This window comes from Hydra vulgaris, chromosome 05 (genome assembly GCF_038396675.1).
Source record: "Hydra vulgaris chromosome 05, alternate assembly HydraT2T_AEP".
In the NCBI taxonomy this organism is placed as follows: domain Eukaryota; kingdom Metazoa; phylum Cnidaria; class Hydrozoa; order Anthoathecata; family Hydridae; genus Hydra; species Hydra vulgaris.
Genome location: NC_088924.1, coordinates 9,975,194 through 9,993,207, shown reverse-complemented (window position 1 = coordinate 9,993,207; position 18,014 = coordinate 9,975,194). Strand labels below are relative to the sequence as shown.

Sequence of the window (18,014 nt, the reverse complement as noted above, 5' to 3'; positions counted from 1 at the left end):
TCTTTTTTTTCAAAATTTTTTTCTAATTTTTTTAAGACAAATTTATTTGCATTGGGAACGCCCATACTAATGAAGAGAATTGACTCTGGTTGCAGCTGAATTTTCTTTAACAGCTTATTAAAATGACCAAGAAGGTTCTTCCGCAGTACACCTTACGACAAACAATGTCCCCAGGTACGATGTTATTATTTGCCGAAAGTGATTAGAATAGTACATGGCATATGCATCAAATTGTTTTTTTGCCTGTGATGTAGTTGTTTCATCAAATTGAAATGTGAATGGCAAACATTTCAACTCATTCCAAATAACTTTTTTAATATAAGAGGCAATGCCAAACTGAATCATATATTTAAGTTTATCAGATTTTTGTTGATATGCTTTAGCAATTTTAGAATCCGAAAACATACACTTATATTTAGTATTGTCACAATCAGCTGCAGAAAATGCACAGTTTAATCAATTATATCTAAAAAGCAAACAATTTCAGCCGTAACTACTTGGTCTTCGGTACTTAATATTATGCTTTTTGTAGGTAGCTTCAGAGCTAAACCATCTGAATTTGTTATAAATTTAGACTGTGATCTAGCTGATTTTGCACTTTCTTCATGTTTCTTCGACTTCAAATGTAGATTAATCTGGGTTACACCAGCTGAAATGTTTATGTCCATAGAACAAAATCTACAGAAGCCCTAGTTAAAAGACTTATTTGAAGCGTTTTTCCATAGATAGCTCTTTTCACAGGATAATTGGTATTTAGTCTTTCCCATACGGAAATATTTACTTCAAAAAAATTAATTATTTTAACTAAAAAATAAAACTAATAAATTACACTCCTGGCTGCCTAAAGGTTTACATCAGTATAACAGAGTCTAAAAAATCATTGTAAAGTTTAATCATTGCAGTCGAAACTTTTATATTGGAAAGGGCTTTCCCATTAGAATTCTGTAAAACTGGTTTCATATGGGGAAGGAGAGGCTCCTTAACTCTGATTTAAAAACCTAAACCATCTAAACTTTAAAACTACTTAAACCCTAAAATAAAATTGCAGTATGAGGTTAGGATGGTAATCTTTCTAGTTGTCACATAAAACCCCCTGATCAGCTAAACAGGTTAACAACGTATCAAGAAAAATTGCTCTTCAAAATAATTTAATTTAATTTATGAATCCAGTCACACAAGTGAAAACTTCATTTAAAAATAAAATAAATTTTGATAATTATGACTTTAATTTAACTATTCATGTTTAACATAACAAAATTAACAAAAGTTATTCAAAAATTTAATTTATAGCATTTACATGGTTTAATATTCTATTTCAAAAACACAGATGTTAAAACTATGTTAAGTAAGAACTGACATTATACCCAAAACAAAATTAGTAAACTTTGTTTGAAAAACATTTTATCTTGATTGCCTCCTAAATCCATAAAATATATCATTTTATATACAAACATCATCAGACTTTTAAAAAAAAACAGGCTATTGCCTTAAAAATAGGAAAAAACAAGAAAACAGGCCAAAATGGAAAAAACAGGAAAAAAATAGGAAAACAGGCTCTGTAGAAACCCTGTTTTTTGCGTGGTTTATATTTTTTTTTTTTATTTATCATCAGATCCTATAAGTATATAGGATCTGATTGTTATAGACATTATTACTATATTAGACATTCGCCTGAGTGCTCTGAGAAAAAAATAGCTTTATTATTTTCCAACATTTTTTTAAGGTCATATATAGCAAGCTTAAAGAGTTTTCCGTATCAGGAAATAAAGAAATCTGGATCATGTTGTTGTAGAAATGTAACCCAAATCAAATGACCTCAATATGAAATATATATTAATAGCAATTTTTTTTCATCATTTCTGTAGATTTATTCATCATTTCTGTTGTTGCCTTCTTTTAGATGAAAAAAAAGATACCAGCTATTTGTTCATCGCCTGATTTCAGGTTTCTTTATTTCAAATATATAGTATAAAATAAAATATAGCCTTAAAATATGCACGTTGAAAAAGTTATGATAAATTATATAAATTATGCAAGCAGGTCACCAAAATGATATGTCTATATATTTACCACCGAGGGACCAAAGAATCTTATCTGCGTGTCAAGAATTAAATGATCTTGATGAAGCACTAACTAAGTTACATCAGTAGTTAAAGAAGTCAGCCAAGATTTAGTGATCTAAACTTATATCCATTTTCAAAAAAATTATTTTCTTACAATGATGTCAAGTGAATCATTGATAAATAGTAAAAAATTAAATATCCTAATGTTAATAAGTTTTAAGTACTGTGCATACTCATTAAAGATTTAAATATAAGTTAAGCAATTTTTAAGTAAAAAATGTGCAAATAGTTTAACTAAAACAATAAAGACCTTGACTTAGTGCAAGCAAGTTCAAAACCAGCTCAAACTCAGTTTGAATTCAATAGGAAGTTTTCTTAAATTTCTTAAATTATTGAATCATTTTAAATTATTGAATCTTTTTAACTTTTTAATTTAATTTTATTAAAGTTGTACTGTACAACTCTCCTTCATTTCCAGTAAACTCTGATTCAGTAAATACAAGGCATCATCCTTGGTCCTGCATTTCTCAAAAACCTATGTTGGTTCTGCATTTCTCAAAAACCTAAGTTGGTTCTAATACTTTGTGACTTGTCATTCAGCATTCTCTTATTGTGACTGTTCCCTTGAATTTTAATGCTTTTTGACATCTCTAAACCAGGAAAAAGCTTTCGTCAAAATGGCGAAGAGTTTTAGAAAAACTTAATTTTGGAAGCAATTTTGTAAATGCAACTAAACAAACTATGAAAAATACCCAATCAATAACAAACAACAGGTACCTGACTAAACCTATAAAATAAAAAGAGTAGTTAGACAAGGAGATCCGATCTCTTTGATGTTGTACTGCGTGGCAGTGGATACCTTTGCCCTTGAATTCAAAAGCAATTGAAAAATTGAAAGGATCAAAGAACTTTCTCGAAAAAACCATTTTATTGTTCTTTACCTATTTACTTTACTCTTTCTTCAGTTTTTTTAGTCTTAAATAAAAATAACTCCAAAATTAAATAGTATAAATTAAAAATTTGTAACTATATTATGTTACTTGCAACCTTGTTAAAAGCATTTGGTTTGAAAAAATCTATTTAAAAAAAAACAAACTAATTTTTGTGTTATTTCAAAATAGTTAGTTATAAGGTTCTGTTTGTGTTCATTTTTGTTTATTGTTTATGCAAACATATTGCCAAAAAAAAATATTAGTGTTAAACACTGATGACAAGTGTTAAACACTGATGATGTAAGTGTTAAACACTAATGACAAGTGTTAAACATTTATGATGTAAATGTTAAACACTGATAACATAGTTTAAGGTCTTTTGATTTAGAAAAAACAAATTATTAATTGGAATAATCAAAGTTACGGCAAAATAACTCAATAATTATAAAAATGAATCTAGACAAATGAAAATACACGCAAAAATATCAAGTATATTTTTATGATTATTAATCAAGTGGTACATAAAATTAACAATTAATCTAATGACTCATTAATCACTAAATTAATCACTCTGAAAAAATAGAATTATAGTAATGATAATAATGATAATACAATAATGATAAATAATAAAAAAAACTATTTTAATTCAATTTAAAAAAATATTAATTTAAGAACTTGAACAAAAATGGTGGCATCATAAAGTTTAAAAATAGAGGAACACAATAAAATAGCAATAAAACCAAATGAATAAAATAAAAAATGAATAATAAAAAGAAAGCACCTGTCCATAATATGTGTATGTCTTTATGTAAACCATCACCAAGTGTCTTTAAATATTCTGAAGTTTCAATGTTTGGTTTTGCACGGCTGTCACAGTATTCTGTTTTAAATTTAAAAAACACGAATTACTAATAAATAATTAATCTTTATTGCCATCATTTTTATTTTTTATATCTTATAAAAACTACAGAGGTTACAACAGCTTTTTTATTATTGTATTTATAATTCACTCTTAACCTTAAGATTTTAAAATTGAAAAAAAAAGGCTTGAAGAAAAAAGGCTTCAAGTTCTGTAGCTAAGGTTTTCTGTAGCTAAGGTTTTCTGTACCTAAGGTTTTCTGTAAAAAAGGCTTCAAATTCTGTACATAAAGTTTTCAAAAGAAGCGATTAATTATGATTATACCACATTTATATCATTTTCAATACTAAACCATTATGATAATTTTATTATAATAATCTTAAATATAATAAATAATGAAATTATTGCTAACTAATCGCTGTTTCCATCTAATGCATGAGAGGATCGAGTATAGAGAATAAGTTTTTAAACTCAATATAAGATATTAGAACTTTTATAACTAAAGATTCAAAAATTTTGCTAATAAGAGTACGATTGATTAAGACTAATTTTTTTTGTAAGACAGGAAAATTGTCTGAACCACAAGATGTAGAAGAGTAAGAAATAACTTTGACAACAAAACAGGATTTGGATGTCGAGCAATCAGTTAGCCTTTTTAATGGTCATTATATTCAAGAGATGAATTAAAGAAAAAGTGCTTTGCAAATAGTGCTGCCTTAACCTTAGTAGAGGTTATTAGATCAGACCCATGAATGAGAGATGGAATGTTAGACCATTTATCAGAAATCTAAATATTAATACTCCAGTTAATGTTTAATGTGCATAGCTACTGTTTAATGCGCTTAGTTACAATTGTTGTAACAAATGTATTGGCTAAAATAGAATCTTCTAACATGTATTTGGCTATAGATGATAAGTCTAATTAAATGCACTTAGTTATAACGATTACAATTTGTTCTCTTATTTTATTGACAAGATGCAGTTTATTGACATCAAATTTAAAACTTAAAACTAATATATTACTTTACTATTTATTTTTTAACTAAATTATATAGCTTAGCTTCTTTAAATGAATCATGATCTTAAACATTGTTTTAAATTTAATACATTTTGATTAAAATTTTATTTATATTTGACTATGTTTATATTTGTATACATATATATTTTGATACATACATAGTTTAATTTTTTAGTTTATCAGGTTTATAGATTATTCAGTTTTTTGTTGCATTGTTGTTATTTTGGAAACTATTTCAGTTCAGGTTATCCTGCTACTGGTAACATGTAACCCAGTACAATCTGTTTCATGTCCTGCTGCCTTGTAGGATATGCCTTTTTAGGCAAAGGCTAGGAGATGCCAACTCCAACTTAAAACACCCTATGCCTTGAGGCTCTTGGTTGAGTAAAGGCTAGAGATGGTGTCTCGATAAAAATACTCATCTTGGGCAGATGTTAAATGCATCCGGCTACTATCTTGTAGAAGGCCTCCTAGGCAAAGACTTGAGGGGTAAACAGATTCTATCTGTTGATCAGCCTTGCACCCCTTCCTCATCTATTAAGCTGGTGCAGATGTATTTTAATATATTGTTTCCAGTTTAGGATGTTGAATGCTGGATCTTCTTGACTCAATGCATGGGTTTTGCTTGTCTCTGTTTTTATGACTAGGCAACTCATTCTATTATCTCCTAATGAGGGTACAGCTCTAAAACTCAGTTTTATGGTTCTGAGGCCAGCTGGTAGTCAGGTTTCCCGAACGCTGTGGTAGCTCTCAGAGAGACTGATTCCATCAACAGCTAACTAATATCAAAGTATTAACAGTGCCATGTTGTGCATGGATGGTGTCCCTGTTTGTACTTTTGGTGTGCATTGTCAAGGCCATATTTGGAGCCCTTTGTTACGGCTTAGGGTTTATTAATAGTAATGAGGCAATTGCTTGGGCTATTAAACAGTGTACTGAGTACTGTCTACGCTTTGAGTCAAGTTCTTCAATCTAATTTTAAAATGAATAAAGTACCAAAAACTATAAAACACAAAAAACCACCATCATCACCAAGTTCTTTAAACCTATCATTCACTAATATTCGTGGTCTTTGATGTAACTTTTCTTCTGTTGAGTCTTATATCTTGCAAAGTTCACCAGACCTACTTGCTCTTTGTGAGACTAATTTGAGTTCAGCTGACTCATTTTGCGATCTTAGTGTTGATGGTTATCTTCCTTTAATTCGTAAAGACTCCAATAGTCACATGCTTGGCTTGGGCATTTACATTTGTAAGAAATCACCCATTTGTCGTGAAACTAGGTTTGAATCCACAGACTATTCTTTCATGTGCTTTCGTTTAGCACCGTTTCACTCTATTGCCTTTCTATTTGTTCTATATCGCTCTCCTTCATCTCAAGACTGCACTCTTTTTAATGTTATTTCTGATTATATTGACCAAGCCCTCTCTCATTATCCATCAGCTAATATAGTTGTTGTCGGTGACTTCGCTGGAAGTTGATAAATGAAAAGATTATACTTATCCATGTTTCTTTGTTTAAAGTCTTTTTAAAGGTATTTGAATATATATATATATATATATATATATATATATAATAATAATAATAATAATAATAATGCTATATATATATATAATAATAATATATATATATATACATATATATATATATATATATATATATATATATATATATATCATTATTATATATATATATATATATATATATATATATATATATATATATATATAATGATAATAAATTGTTAAATTTGCTCTAAACTGTTTTATCTTTTTTATTACTTTAGGTTAAAATACACTGGCTGACATTGCTTCAACTCAACACTATTATGCATTGTAGTCTGCATTCTTTGTTAAATTAAAAATAATTAATGTTATTAAACATTGTTTTATATTTGTGATCAAAATCTAAGTTCATTTTATTATTAGTTTATATTTACTGTTTAAATCATATTAATTTTTAAATAAAGTTATAAAAAGATATAGATTTCAATAAATCTTAAATTAAAATATAATTGTTTCAAAATAATCTTGAAAACTTTTATAAAATTTGTTTAATTTTTATTTAGTAATTTGATTTTTAACTAATGATTTAAATAGTAGAGGTAGGTAAAAAATAATACCAAATAATTCCAAAATTAATAAATGCCTTCTCTCATTTATTAAGCACCTAAGAGTATGTTAAAAAAATATTGTTGTTTTTTAACTTAAGAAAAGTATATATTTAATTTTATCTAGTCTCTCATGATTTAATTTAGTTTTATTTTTTTCATTTTTTTTAAATAACGGTAGTTTATTAAAGTTACTTAACTTTATCTTTTCTTCACTTTAGAGTAGAAATTTTATTAAAAAAAAATCACAAGATTTTTTTGATTTATTTGTTATAAACAGTAGTAATACTACTGGTAAAATGCTTCATGATAATAGTGAAATTGAAATGAACCCAATTGTGTGTGAATCCATTTGCTCTTGCTTTAAAATCATGGCTGAAGTAGAAGATGAAGAAATTCATTAAGCAGCTAAAGAAGGTCGCTCAGTCTCAGTTGTAAAAATGTCTTTACTTAAAGGGCAGGATAGACGTTGTTATAATTCGTCTTCACATAATGAAGTTGTAGTTGTATTCATTGGTGAAGATGGTACTGCACCTATTACCAGGGAGGCTGTTATTTACCCAAGAAGTCATCCTCTAAAAACTAAATAGAGTATGTCAGCCGACTTAGATCCTATAGCTTATACATTTTTTGTTCCACAAGGTGATGTTGGTTGGCATAATCGATTGCTGCATAGCCCTGAACATGTAGCAATGGTTCGAAATCATGTTACATTATCTCAGTTTTACAATTATAGACTTTAAGTAAGACAAAACTTTCAATATTTTATGGCAAGAAACTATTTCAGCAGTTTGCTGTTAACGCATGTGTCAAAATTTACAGGCAACATCTTGCTTTCATCAGAAATAATGAAAGCAAACTGAGAAATGAGCAGTATGATGCCTTACATGAATATGTTAGACAAGGGTGTGTTGAAGTTTTGCCGTCAACATATGTAGGAAATCCTAGAGCTTTAAAAGAAAACTTTTAAGATGCTATGGCTATAATTAAAAAAAGTATGGTAAACCAGATCTTTTTATTACCTTTACCTGCAACCCCAAATGGCGCAAGATTACTGAAAGTCTATATCCAGGACAGACTGCAAATGATAGACCTGACTTAGTTACTCGAGTATTTAAACTGAAATTAAATAATCTTCTAAATGATATTTTAATCAGTGTGTAAACTAATAATTTACTTTACTATTTATTTTTTAACTTAATTATATCTTTGGATTTTGTTTATATTAGACTATGTTTATATTTGTATACATATTTTTTTTGATACATATATAGTTTATTTTTTTAGTTTATCAGGTTTGTAAATATGTGTATTAGGGAAAGTTGTAACTCATGTTCAGGTTATTGAACTTCAAAAGCGTGGTTCGCCACATGTTCATATTTTACTTCATTTTGCAAATGATTATAAGCTGGGTTATGCAATGGCACTCAAATGAAAGTTTGTTGTCTTCAAAATAACTATCGATGCAGAGGTATTGACAGGTGTTTTTGGTGGTAAACGGGTCTATGTTTCTTGAATTCAGTTGGCTCTATTAGATTCTAATTTACTTTTTGTTCTAAAACACTGTCTGTTTCCTGTCAGATTGGCTTATTCAAAGACAATTAATAAAAGTGAAGGTCAAATATTGATAGAGTTAGTGTTTATCTAAAAAAGCTGTGTTTCTCTCATAGGCAACTATATTTTGCATGATCAAGAACTAGAACATTTAATAGTTTGGTTTTAAAACTGATAAACATTCCATTCAAGGTATGGTAGGTGAAAAATGTTACACAAATGTTATGTTCTCTAATGTTTATTTCTTTATAGTCTTTAGATTTTTTATTTCCAAAAATTCATAGTTAGCAATCACTTAATGTATGTTATGAAATATGACTTTAGTAATTAATATTTAGATTGTACTTTTTATTTATTTAAACGGTTTTCTTTTTTTTTTTTGCTGAATTGCAAAAACCATCTAACCTAATTTATAAGAAAAATTTGGATTTTTTATAAGAGTAAACTAATATTTTTCCAAAAACTCCATATAAAATTCTAAAAGTTAGAAAAAAAATAACATAATCTTTGAATGATTTAATAATTGTTATACAAAAATGTTTTATTTACAAAAATACTTAATTTTTGGGCGATTATTGGTTTACTATTAAACACCGCATTTAAAAAAAAAACATATTTTATTGCTGCTATAGCAATAAAAAATAGGGGATTATAAAAATAAAAAATTAGCCCTACACAAGCATAATATTATATATTATGCATGTGTAGGGCTACGTCGTGAAACTAACAAAGCAAGTGCTATGACTTGCAGCGCCTGTAGAGCTAGGTTATTACTAGACGGCAATTTTTTATAACTAAAATTTTATTAAAAAAAAAAAGTAAAACTGTGTTGACCAAAATTGCTACCCTTTCGAGCCAAGTGGTGTACTTAGCAGAAATGTGACAGCAGGTGAATAGCAAGGCAGAGGTGTTATTGTTGCATATCTAGGTTCTGTTGTCTAGTCTTTCATAATTATATAGAAATAAAATGTACAACTTTCGGAATTAGGGTCAGTATTTGGCAATGCCGACCTAAAAGTGTTTGAGGTCAGCAAAAAATTGCCAAATTTTCTATCAACATAAAACATTACAAACTTTGTTGTAATGTTTCGTGTTGATAGACAGCTTGGCTTGCATTTCCGTTAGTGTGTATTGTTAAAAATGATAGTAGGTAATTTTATTAATCTACCTAACTGATTTTAATTTAAATATTAAAATATATTAAAAGCCAAGATAACATTTGATTTTACTATAATCTAATTGCTTAAATTTTATTTTTTAGTGTTATTAACAATTTTGCTCTTTGAATGAGATATTATAGTTGGTTTTTTATTAAAGAAATTGATTTCAAAATTAATCCTGTTGTCAAAATGTTTTCATAATAAAATAATTGTTTTCAATATTTTTTTAAATAATAATTTCCTACTATTACGAAGCTATGTAATTTTTTAAAACATATTAAATCATTGCCGCTATCAGTAATAAACATTTTCAATTATTATAATTTGGTTTTTTCTATAATAGGCTGTAGACATCATCTACAGGAGGCTACAGCCATCATCTACAGGACTGAGGCTTCTAGCTGCGCTAGGCCTCAGTCCTGTAGATGATGGCTGTTATAACTGATTTTGAAAAGTGTATTTATTAATAAACTTTGCTGTCTTCAACGTTAATTGTTTTCTAAAAAAATTGTCAAATGTTATGTTGTTTTTTTTATGTTTTTTTTTTTTGTTTTACTAAATATTTAACTATATATCATTTATATATTTGAAATAAATTTGTTTTAAAGACTTTCTGTTTTTATGGATTTGTTAAAAGGTTTTTTGTAAACACAACTTTATATATACATTTTTTGAGATATATCTATTTTCAAACCTTTTCAGCCCATTACCTATACATAAAAAAAAAGGAAAATTTTGATTAAAACTAATAACTTTAATACAAAATTAAGATGAAGGCAAGGCAATATATTTTTTGCATACTTTTTGCTAAATATTTTCCATGTTAGCAAAATATAGGCTGAGCGAATAAATAAAAAATGAACTGCTTTTACTCAGCATTTTCAGAGTAATTGCTCAGCTTTACATGAATATAAACTTGATCAAAATCCTTAAAATTTTTATTCACATAAAGCTGAGTAATTACTGAGTAAAACCAATTGCTTCTTTTTATTCACCCGGCCTTTTGACTCGGATGAATGCTGAAATAAATATACGGTTGGCATACATTAACAGCTGTAAGGTAGGTCGCTATATTAACTTACCTTTTTTTTTTCAATTTCTGCCGTATTATTAAATAGAATAAAGATAAGTAATAAACCAAAACGAAGTTTTTTTTTATTTTTTATTTTAGGTGCCCCAAGAAGTCCCTACGGTCTTATCCAAGAGCACTGTGGAAGAGCATTTAATAGGAAGTTCACACCTCCTTCCTAACTGATATTACAAAACTTGCCCAGAGGTGGGGTTTGAATCACAGATCCTTTGCTTCTGAGGCAAGTGCGTTACCACTGCACCACAACTACTCAAAGTTCTAAAGCTTTTTGTTAAAAAAATACACACACACATGGAAACAAAAGTTTTGATGTTATAGGAGCCAAAAGATTTAGTTTGACTTTTATATGTATCAACTTTGTTATGCTATATGCATAAAATGCTCAAGCAACGCAAAAGGAAATATTAAATTAGGTCTCTAATGAAGCTAAGATCATTATTTTCTACCATTTTCTGTAACCTGTTGAAAACGAGTAAAAAATATATGGAAGGTGTGAATCAGACCTATTATGACCCATTTTACAGGTTCAGACATTCTAGTAAAACATTAAACTTGTTTTTATTAATGACAGTTAAAAATATTTTAAAAGCCTCTTAAAACTAATTTCTGAGATAAAATATGAAATTTATTAATTTGAGAATAACGGACCTAAGCATAAAGTGATACCTTTTTGCATTGATATTTTGAGTCCTCATGGTAGAGATGAAAAAATTTTTACACTTAGAATAAGTAGGAGAAAACCATGGGGTAGAGTGAAGCTTGAAACTAACAAGAAGGAATGAAGGAACAACAAGGAAACAAGGAAACTAACAAGAAGGAATGAAGGAACAACAAGGAAAAAAGGAAGGAAAAGAACAAGAAACAAACAGGAAGGAAGAGCTACAATTTCTGCTTAAATCTAGGAAATAATAAAGGAAACAGAATTTTCATCATGAAGACACAGGACATCAGCACGAGAACCATCAGAAAGAAAATCAAAAAAAGATTGAGTATTAAGGTAGCAGTAAGAAGTGCAATGGTAAAAGTTAGAAGACGTACGTAAAAAAAGAACTTAATGATTATTAATAAATGAGAACTTATAAAACATTATAAAGTAATTATTTATTAAAAACAGTGAGTAAATTAAACAATAGAGAAATCAAAAAAAAAATTTTATAAAAAGTAAAAACATAAGAATATAAAAAGTAAGAAAAATAAAATATTTCTACACTATATCTAACAATGGCTTTAAAATCAAATCATTTGTAAACCAAATCATTTTGTAAAATAATATCAAGCAGTGCACTAAAACTTCTTTGTTTAAAAAAATGGTTTCTGGAAACTGCAATGTTGAGGAAAGAGTTTTAAAAATTTTTTAAAAAGACAAATGCATGAATACCTTTCAAAATGGAAAAACCTTAATTTTTATTAAGTATTTGCAGCTTAATTCAAACTCAGCATTTTTAAAATGTAAAAAAAAAGTAGTTATTTTAAAAGTTAAAAACACAACCTGTAGGACACATCATCATAATTTTCACTTCACCAAGAAAATTGTAAATTTTATTAATCAAAACCATTTGAGCTTCACCAAATGATCTAAATTCACTTTTGTCAGTTAGGCAAAGTTCAGGTTCAATATCATCAAACAGTATTGCAAAGGAACTGCATCCTAACAATTGCACCTATATTAAAAACACATGACTAAAAAAAAATCTAATACAAAAAAAATTAATTATAAGTTTATGAAAAAATTAACAACTTATTACAATAATTAAAAATAATAACATCTAAAACAATTCTAAAATCTAAATTAATTACATAAAATTTAAGAATTTGTAAAATGTAAGAAAAAGATTTGAAGAAGACACATATTTATAGCATATTATATTTATTGCATTTTATTATAAATTACTTTTCATTTATTGTAAAAATAACATGGACAAATTATAACTTTGAACCTGTGTCAACTTTTCTTGTAATAATTGTACATCCACATCACTAGAAAACACTATATCTAATCCAGGAGATATAGAATATACAAACTCTACAGAATTAGCTCTAGATTCTTGGATTAATCTCAGCAGCATTGCTATAAAGAAAACATATGATATTAATCTTCCAATTTAAAAATTTAAAAATTAATAAAGACATGGATTGAAACGAAATATAAAATATTACAAGTCAAAGAGACTAAGGACGTATATATATATATATATATATATATATATATATATATATATATATATATATATATATATATATATATATATATATATATATATATATATATATATATATATATATATATATATATATATATAGGATCAAAAAATAGATTTTTAAAAAAAAACCTTTTTCAACGTCAGTATATTTAACTCTCCATTCTCTTCTATGCTTGATGTCATCTTTTGGACCATATAAGTATGTATTTAGTCCCAAAACTTTCATTCTGCAAAATACAATTTGTTACAAATGCCTTTTTTTAAATTTATATAAACTGAAGAGTAAATATTTTTATCTTATAATACATTTTTATATATTTTTAAAGAATGAAAGGTTATTTATTAATGATTCTAATTGATTACTTGTGATTAGTGATTATTTTAAATAAATTTTTCAAGTATATGCAATTACACATTATATATATATATATATATATATATATATATATATATATATATATATAACATGTGATTCCAAAAAATCTGGACAAACTTCCCGCCAATTTTTTCTCTGCGTAAATTTATCAATTTTCATTGGCTCGCACGCCATTTTGTAGAGAATTAAATTCTCTACAAAACTCATTAATTTTATACTGAGCAACAAATTTGAAATGATGAAAAAAGTTACTTCGAAACAAGATGACGTAAGAAAGCGAGTGTACGAGTTTATTGAAATTAACCCAGAACTTTCCAAAAACGCAATTGTAAAACATTTTATGATGGAAAGTATTCCAAGATCTACGCTCTACAATATTCTAAAACGAAAAGACAACAACATATTACCCGAACGACAAGTTGGAAGCGGTAGGAAAGCAGTTAAGTTGACAAAAAAGAAGATCAAACAATTGGAAAAAAAAATCGACCATCAACATGGAATCAGTCAACATTCTCATGCTAAAAAATTCAATGTCAATCAATCATACATATGCAAAACAACAAAGCAGAAGACAATCATTCATTATCATAAAAAAATTAAGACTCCAAAAAGAACTCCTGAACAACAATCTCTTGTTCGTCCAAAGTGCTCTAAATTAGTTGAAATTTTTCAAAAAAAACAAGTGATCATTGACGATGAATCATATTTTGGATTAAGTAATTGTAATATTTCAGGAAACAGTGGATTTTATTCATCAGATGTTACTACGACACCAAATGATATTAAATTAAAAAGAAAATCAAAATTTGAACAAAAATTATTGGTTTCGGTTGCAATTTCTCCAAAGGGATTGTCAAAGCATTATGTTGCACCTTCCGGTCAAGCTGTCAATTAAAATGTGTACATAGACAAGTGTTTGAGATTATGCTTGCTCCCATTTATAGAGACTGTTCATAAAAATGATGAAATAGTTTTTTGGCCTGACCTTGCTTCATCTCACTACTCAAAAAAAGTTCAAGAATTTTTGAGGTCCAAAAATGTCGAATATGTGCCCAGAAGTCAAAATATTGCAAACATACCAGAATTGCGACCTATTGAAGATTTTTGGAATGAAATCAAGAGAGCAGTATATGCTAATTGTTGGGAAGCTAAAAATTTGATTCAACTGAGGAATCGTATCAACTACTGCTTTAAACATGTCGACATTGAGCGCGTACATTGACTTGGTAAGGAGAGTTTTACAAATGTTGATACAGTTTGCAGACAAGGAATGGAAAATTTGTAATTTTTTGTAATATTACTCTATGAACATTGCTCTTTTTGAAACACCGTTCAAAACTTAAAAAATAAGTCATCTTTCTAAAAATATTTTAGAATTTAATTTGTCCAGATTTTTTGGAATCACATGTTATATATATATATATATATATATATATATATATATATATATATATATATATATATATATATATATATATATATATATATATATATACACACACACCTATAGTATCACTTACGGGGACAGATTAAATGAAAAAAAAATGAACACTTACGGGGACATTAACATTATCGGAGACATTTTAGTGTACTCATTAATTTTTTGTGCCCGTAAGCAACTTTTATAGAGAACAAAAAGTAAATACATCAACTATCAAATAGCATGACTCGCAGCAGAGTGCTGCTACATCGACTGAGGGTTTGGTTTGGGTCAGCATCAAGGTCAGGCTCAGGGTTATGGTTACGGCAAGGTTTAAATATGGTTATATTACTGTAATTAATCCTTTTTGTAAATAGATGAGAATAAAAATGAAATACAATTGCTTAAAATTAATACTTAACTTAACACTGCTGCTATTACCTATTCGTGGCCTTTGACACAATGTTTTGACCATACTTTTAATACTTTTCTTTATATTTTTGACCAAGTGACGAGGTCAAATAATAAGATTGAAAACTTTGCTTTATCAGCTTAATTAGTAATAAGATCGAAAACTTTTTAATTTGATGACTTCTGCAGTAAAAGATAAACCTTATGTTATTTTTAAATTAGTATAGTAACTTTTTAAGTCAGGTAATTTACTTAATTCATGCATTTTAATAATAACCCAATTCAAGTCCTTTATCAATTGTATTTAAAGTATATTAATCTGTAATTTTATTTTTAAAAATTAGAAGACAATGATGACTCCAAAACCCGTGCATCTCACATGGTCAACTCTATGTTGCATGTTCAAGAACAAGATTGTTTAATACCTTATTTTTCAATAAATTGCAGAAAATTTCTTTTCTTTTATTATATCAACCAGGTTGTTTTGATCGTTTGTTTTTAAAGTTGATAAACATTTATTACGAGGTATGTCATTGAACAAATATAACAAAAAAAAGGTTGTATTTGTAAATGTTTCTAATTTATATATATATTTTTAATTTATATATTTAACTATTTTTATGTGTTATTATGTTTATATATTAAGGTTATATGGGTTTGTGAGTGTGTTAATATCTTTATATATGAAGTAATTCTATGCAACAAAGTATGTTTGTGATGATTTATGTTATGTGTTTATAGTTTGTAAGTGGTTATTATGTTATTTGCATGGTTTCAAATTGTTGTAACTCGGCTAAGTTTACAGCAAGACTGTTGATCTTGCTAGCCAAGTGGTTTACTTTGTTATAATGTGACTTGGCTTTGTTGATAGCAAGAATGTTGTCCGCGCCAGTAAAGTGGTGTACTGTCATGATGAAGCACATAAATTAAATCTGTATATAGTTAGTGTATTCATAAAATGTGTTGAAAAAATATTGTTGAAAGAATGTGTTTAAAAGAAATGTTGAAAAGATATATAGTTTTTTTAATACCTATGATTTTTTTTAATACTTATAATTTAAGTAAATTTTATTGAAAAGATATATACTTCATTAAATATTTATACACAGTTACTATTTAAGTAGATTTTGTTGAAAATAAATATACTCTGTTCTTTTTTGTTAACAATTAGTATTTTTTTAATTGAAAAAAAAAAATTGTTTTAAAGATATATACTCTTCTTTTTTGTTAACAATTTATGCTTTTGTTGATAAATAAATTTTGTTAAAAAACAGGCTTCCTTTTTAATAATAGCTCCTCCCCATTTAAACATTTAAAAGTTTTTTGTTTTTTTTTATAAAGGTAAGTATTCAAAGTGTTATAACAGAAGTTTTAATTACTTTCATTAAACTTTCAGGATTTTTTGTATAGAGAATATTTTCTCTATAATAAAATTTAAATTTTTACATATATATATATACATACATACACACATTTTAATTTTTCTGCATTGTATTATTGACCTTTTTTCTTTAGAAAATTAAATAAATTAAAAAAAAAATTAAGATAGTTCGAGAAGTTTCAATATTTCCAAGTTTCTTAATTAAAGCAAATAAATGATTTTTTATAGAACTTTTCTTTTATTAGTTTTGTATTTACTTATTTATTATTACTTATTATTGCATTAAATGGGTTTCAAAGTTATGAAAGAGATATTTGATGGGAGGATTACATGTGCTGAGCAGACAGGCCTTATAAATTTTTCAATTTGCCTTATTTATGAGTTCTTATCTGTAAAAATTATGTAAATTTTTTAAATTACTTTTTATTGTTTTTTCGATTAAATACTAATAATATTTTGTCAATAATTATTAATAACTAACTTAAATAGATAACATTACTCAGTCATAAAGATTATATCAATTTATTTATAACTTTAGTATAAGTTCTTGATAGAAACATGTTATCTTTACACATTGCTATTTTATTTTAAAACATGCAATTTAAATATAACTAAGAGTAGAGGTAGAACAAAGTAGATAGTTATAGTATGCTCTGTTTTATTTGTTTACACTTTATTTTAGAAAAACTAAGAAAGAAAACTAGAAGTTCAATCTTAAAATAAAAGTTCAACTTTTATTATATCAAGCATCATTTTTACTCCTTTGATGCTTAGTTATCTCTGATATCTTAATAAGTGAAATCATTAGACTTTGTCGAAATGAAAGAAACCAGGCTAGGCAAGATGAATTGAACAGTCGCTAAAATGAAAGATACGAGCTTAGGCTAATTGAGATAAACCATCATCGAAATGAAAGAAATGAGTATAGGTGAGCTGAGATAAATTGTTGTCTAAATGAAAGAGATGAGTCTGTTGAGCTGTAGAAATGAAAAATCAGGATAGGCAAGAACTCAGTAAGTATAAATGCATCGCATAGCAAGAAATAATATTGCTATAAAGAGTAACTACCTCAGAGAATTAAACCATATTTGTCAGATTGTGGTGCGAAGAAGTTTTTGAATAAAACTCATTTTTGTGCTGCCATTCACAAAAAGTTGTATTAGCTCCTCCTTCTCCATATCCTCCATTTTTGACTGATTTAATTACAGGGAACTTATGTTGATCATCCTGTCAATTAGATTTTTTTAAACATTTAAGGAGTTATAGCTCATCTCTACCTTTTGCTTCCTTTACAGTCAAAATAGCTCCTCTCTCAAATAATGGCCCTTTCTATTTTAAGGTCTATGGGCAAATTTTGATTCGTGTTGGAAATTTATGGCCTGAAGAAAGTTTTTTACCCACATATTGTCAGTTAAATGTATATGATATTAATTCAGCAG

At 27.2% G+C, this 18,014-nt stretch overlaps 1 protein-coding gene across 1 annotated transcript in view; it reads right to left on the bottom strand.

Annotated features, from left to right (window-relative positions):
* The window catches only part of LOC136071844 (protein O-GlcNAcase-like), a 54,076-nt gene that overhangs the window by 27,304 nt on the left and 8,758 nt on the right, over nucleotides 1–18,014 (bottom strand). The window contains exons 3-6 of the mRNA XM_065797325.1: nucleotides 13,117–13,214; nucleotides 12,724–12,854; nucleotides 12,276–12,447; nucleotides 3,777–3,875 (exon numbers count right to left, since the gene is read on the bottom strand). Coding sequence (XP_065653397.1) covers nucleotides 3,777–3,875; nucleotides 12,276–12,447; nucleotides 12,724–12,854; nucleotides 13,117–13,214 — 500 coding nt within the window. The remainder of the gene's footprint in view (nucleotides 1–3,776; nucleotides 3,876–12,275; nucleotides 12,448–12,723; nucleotides 12,855–13,116; nucleotides 13,215–18,014) is intronic.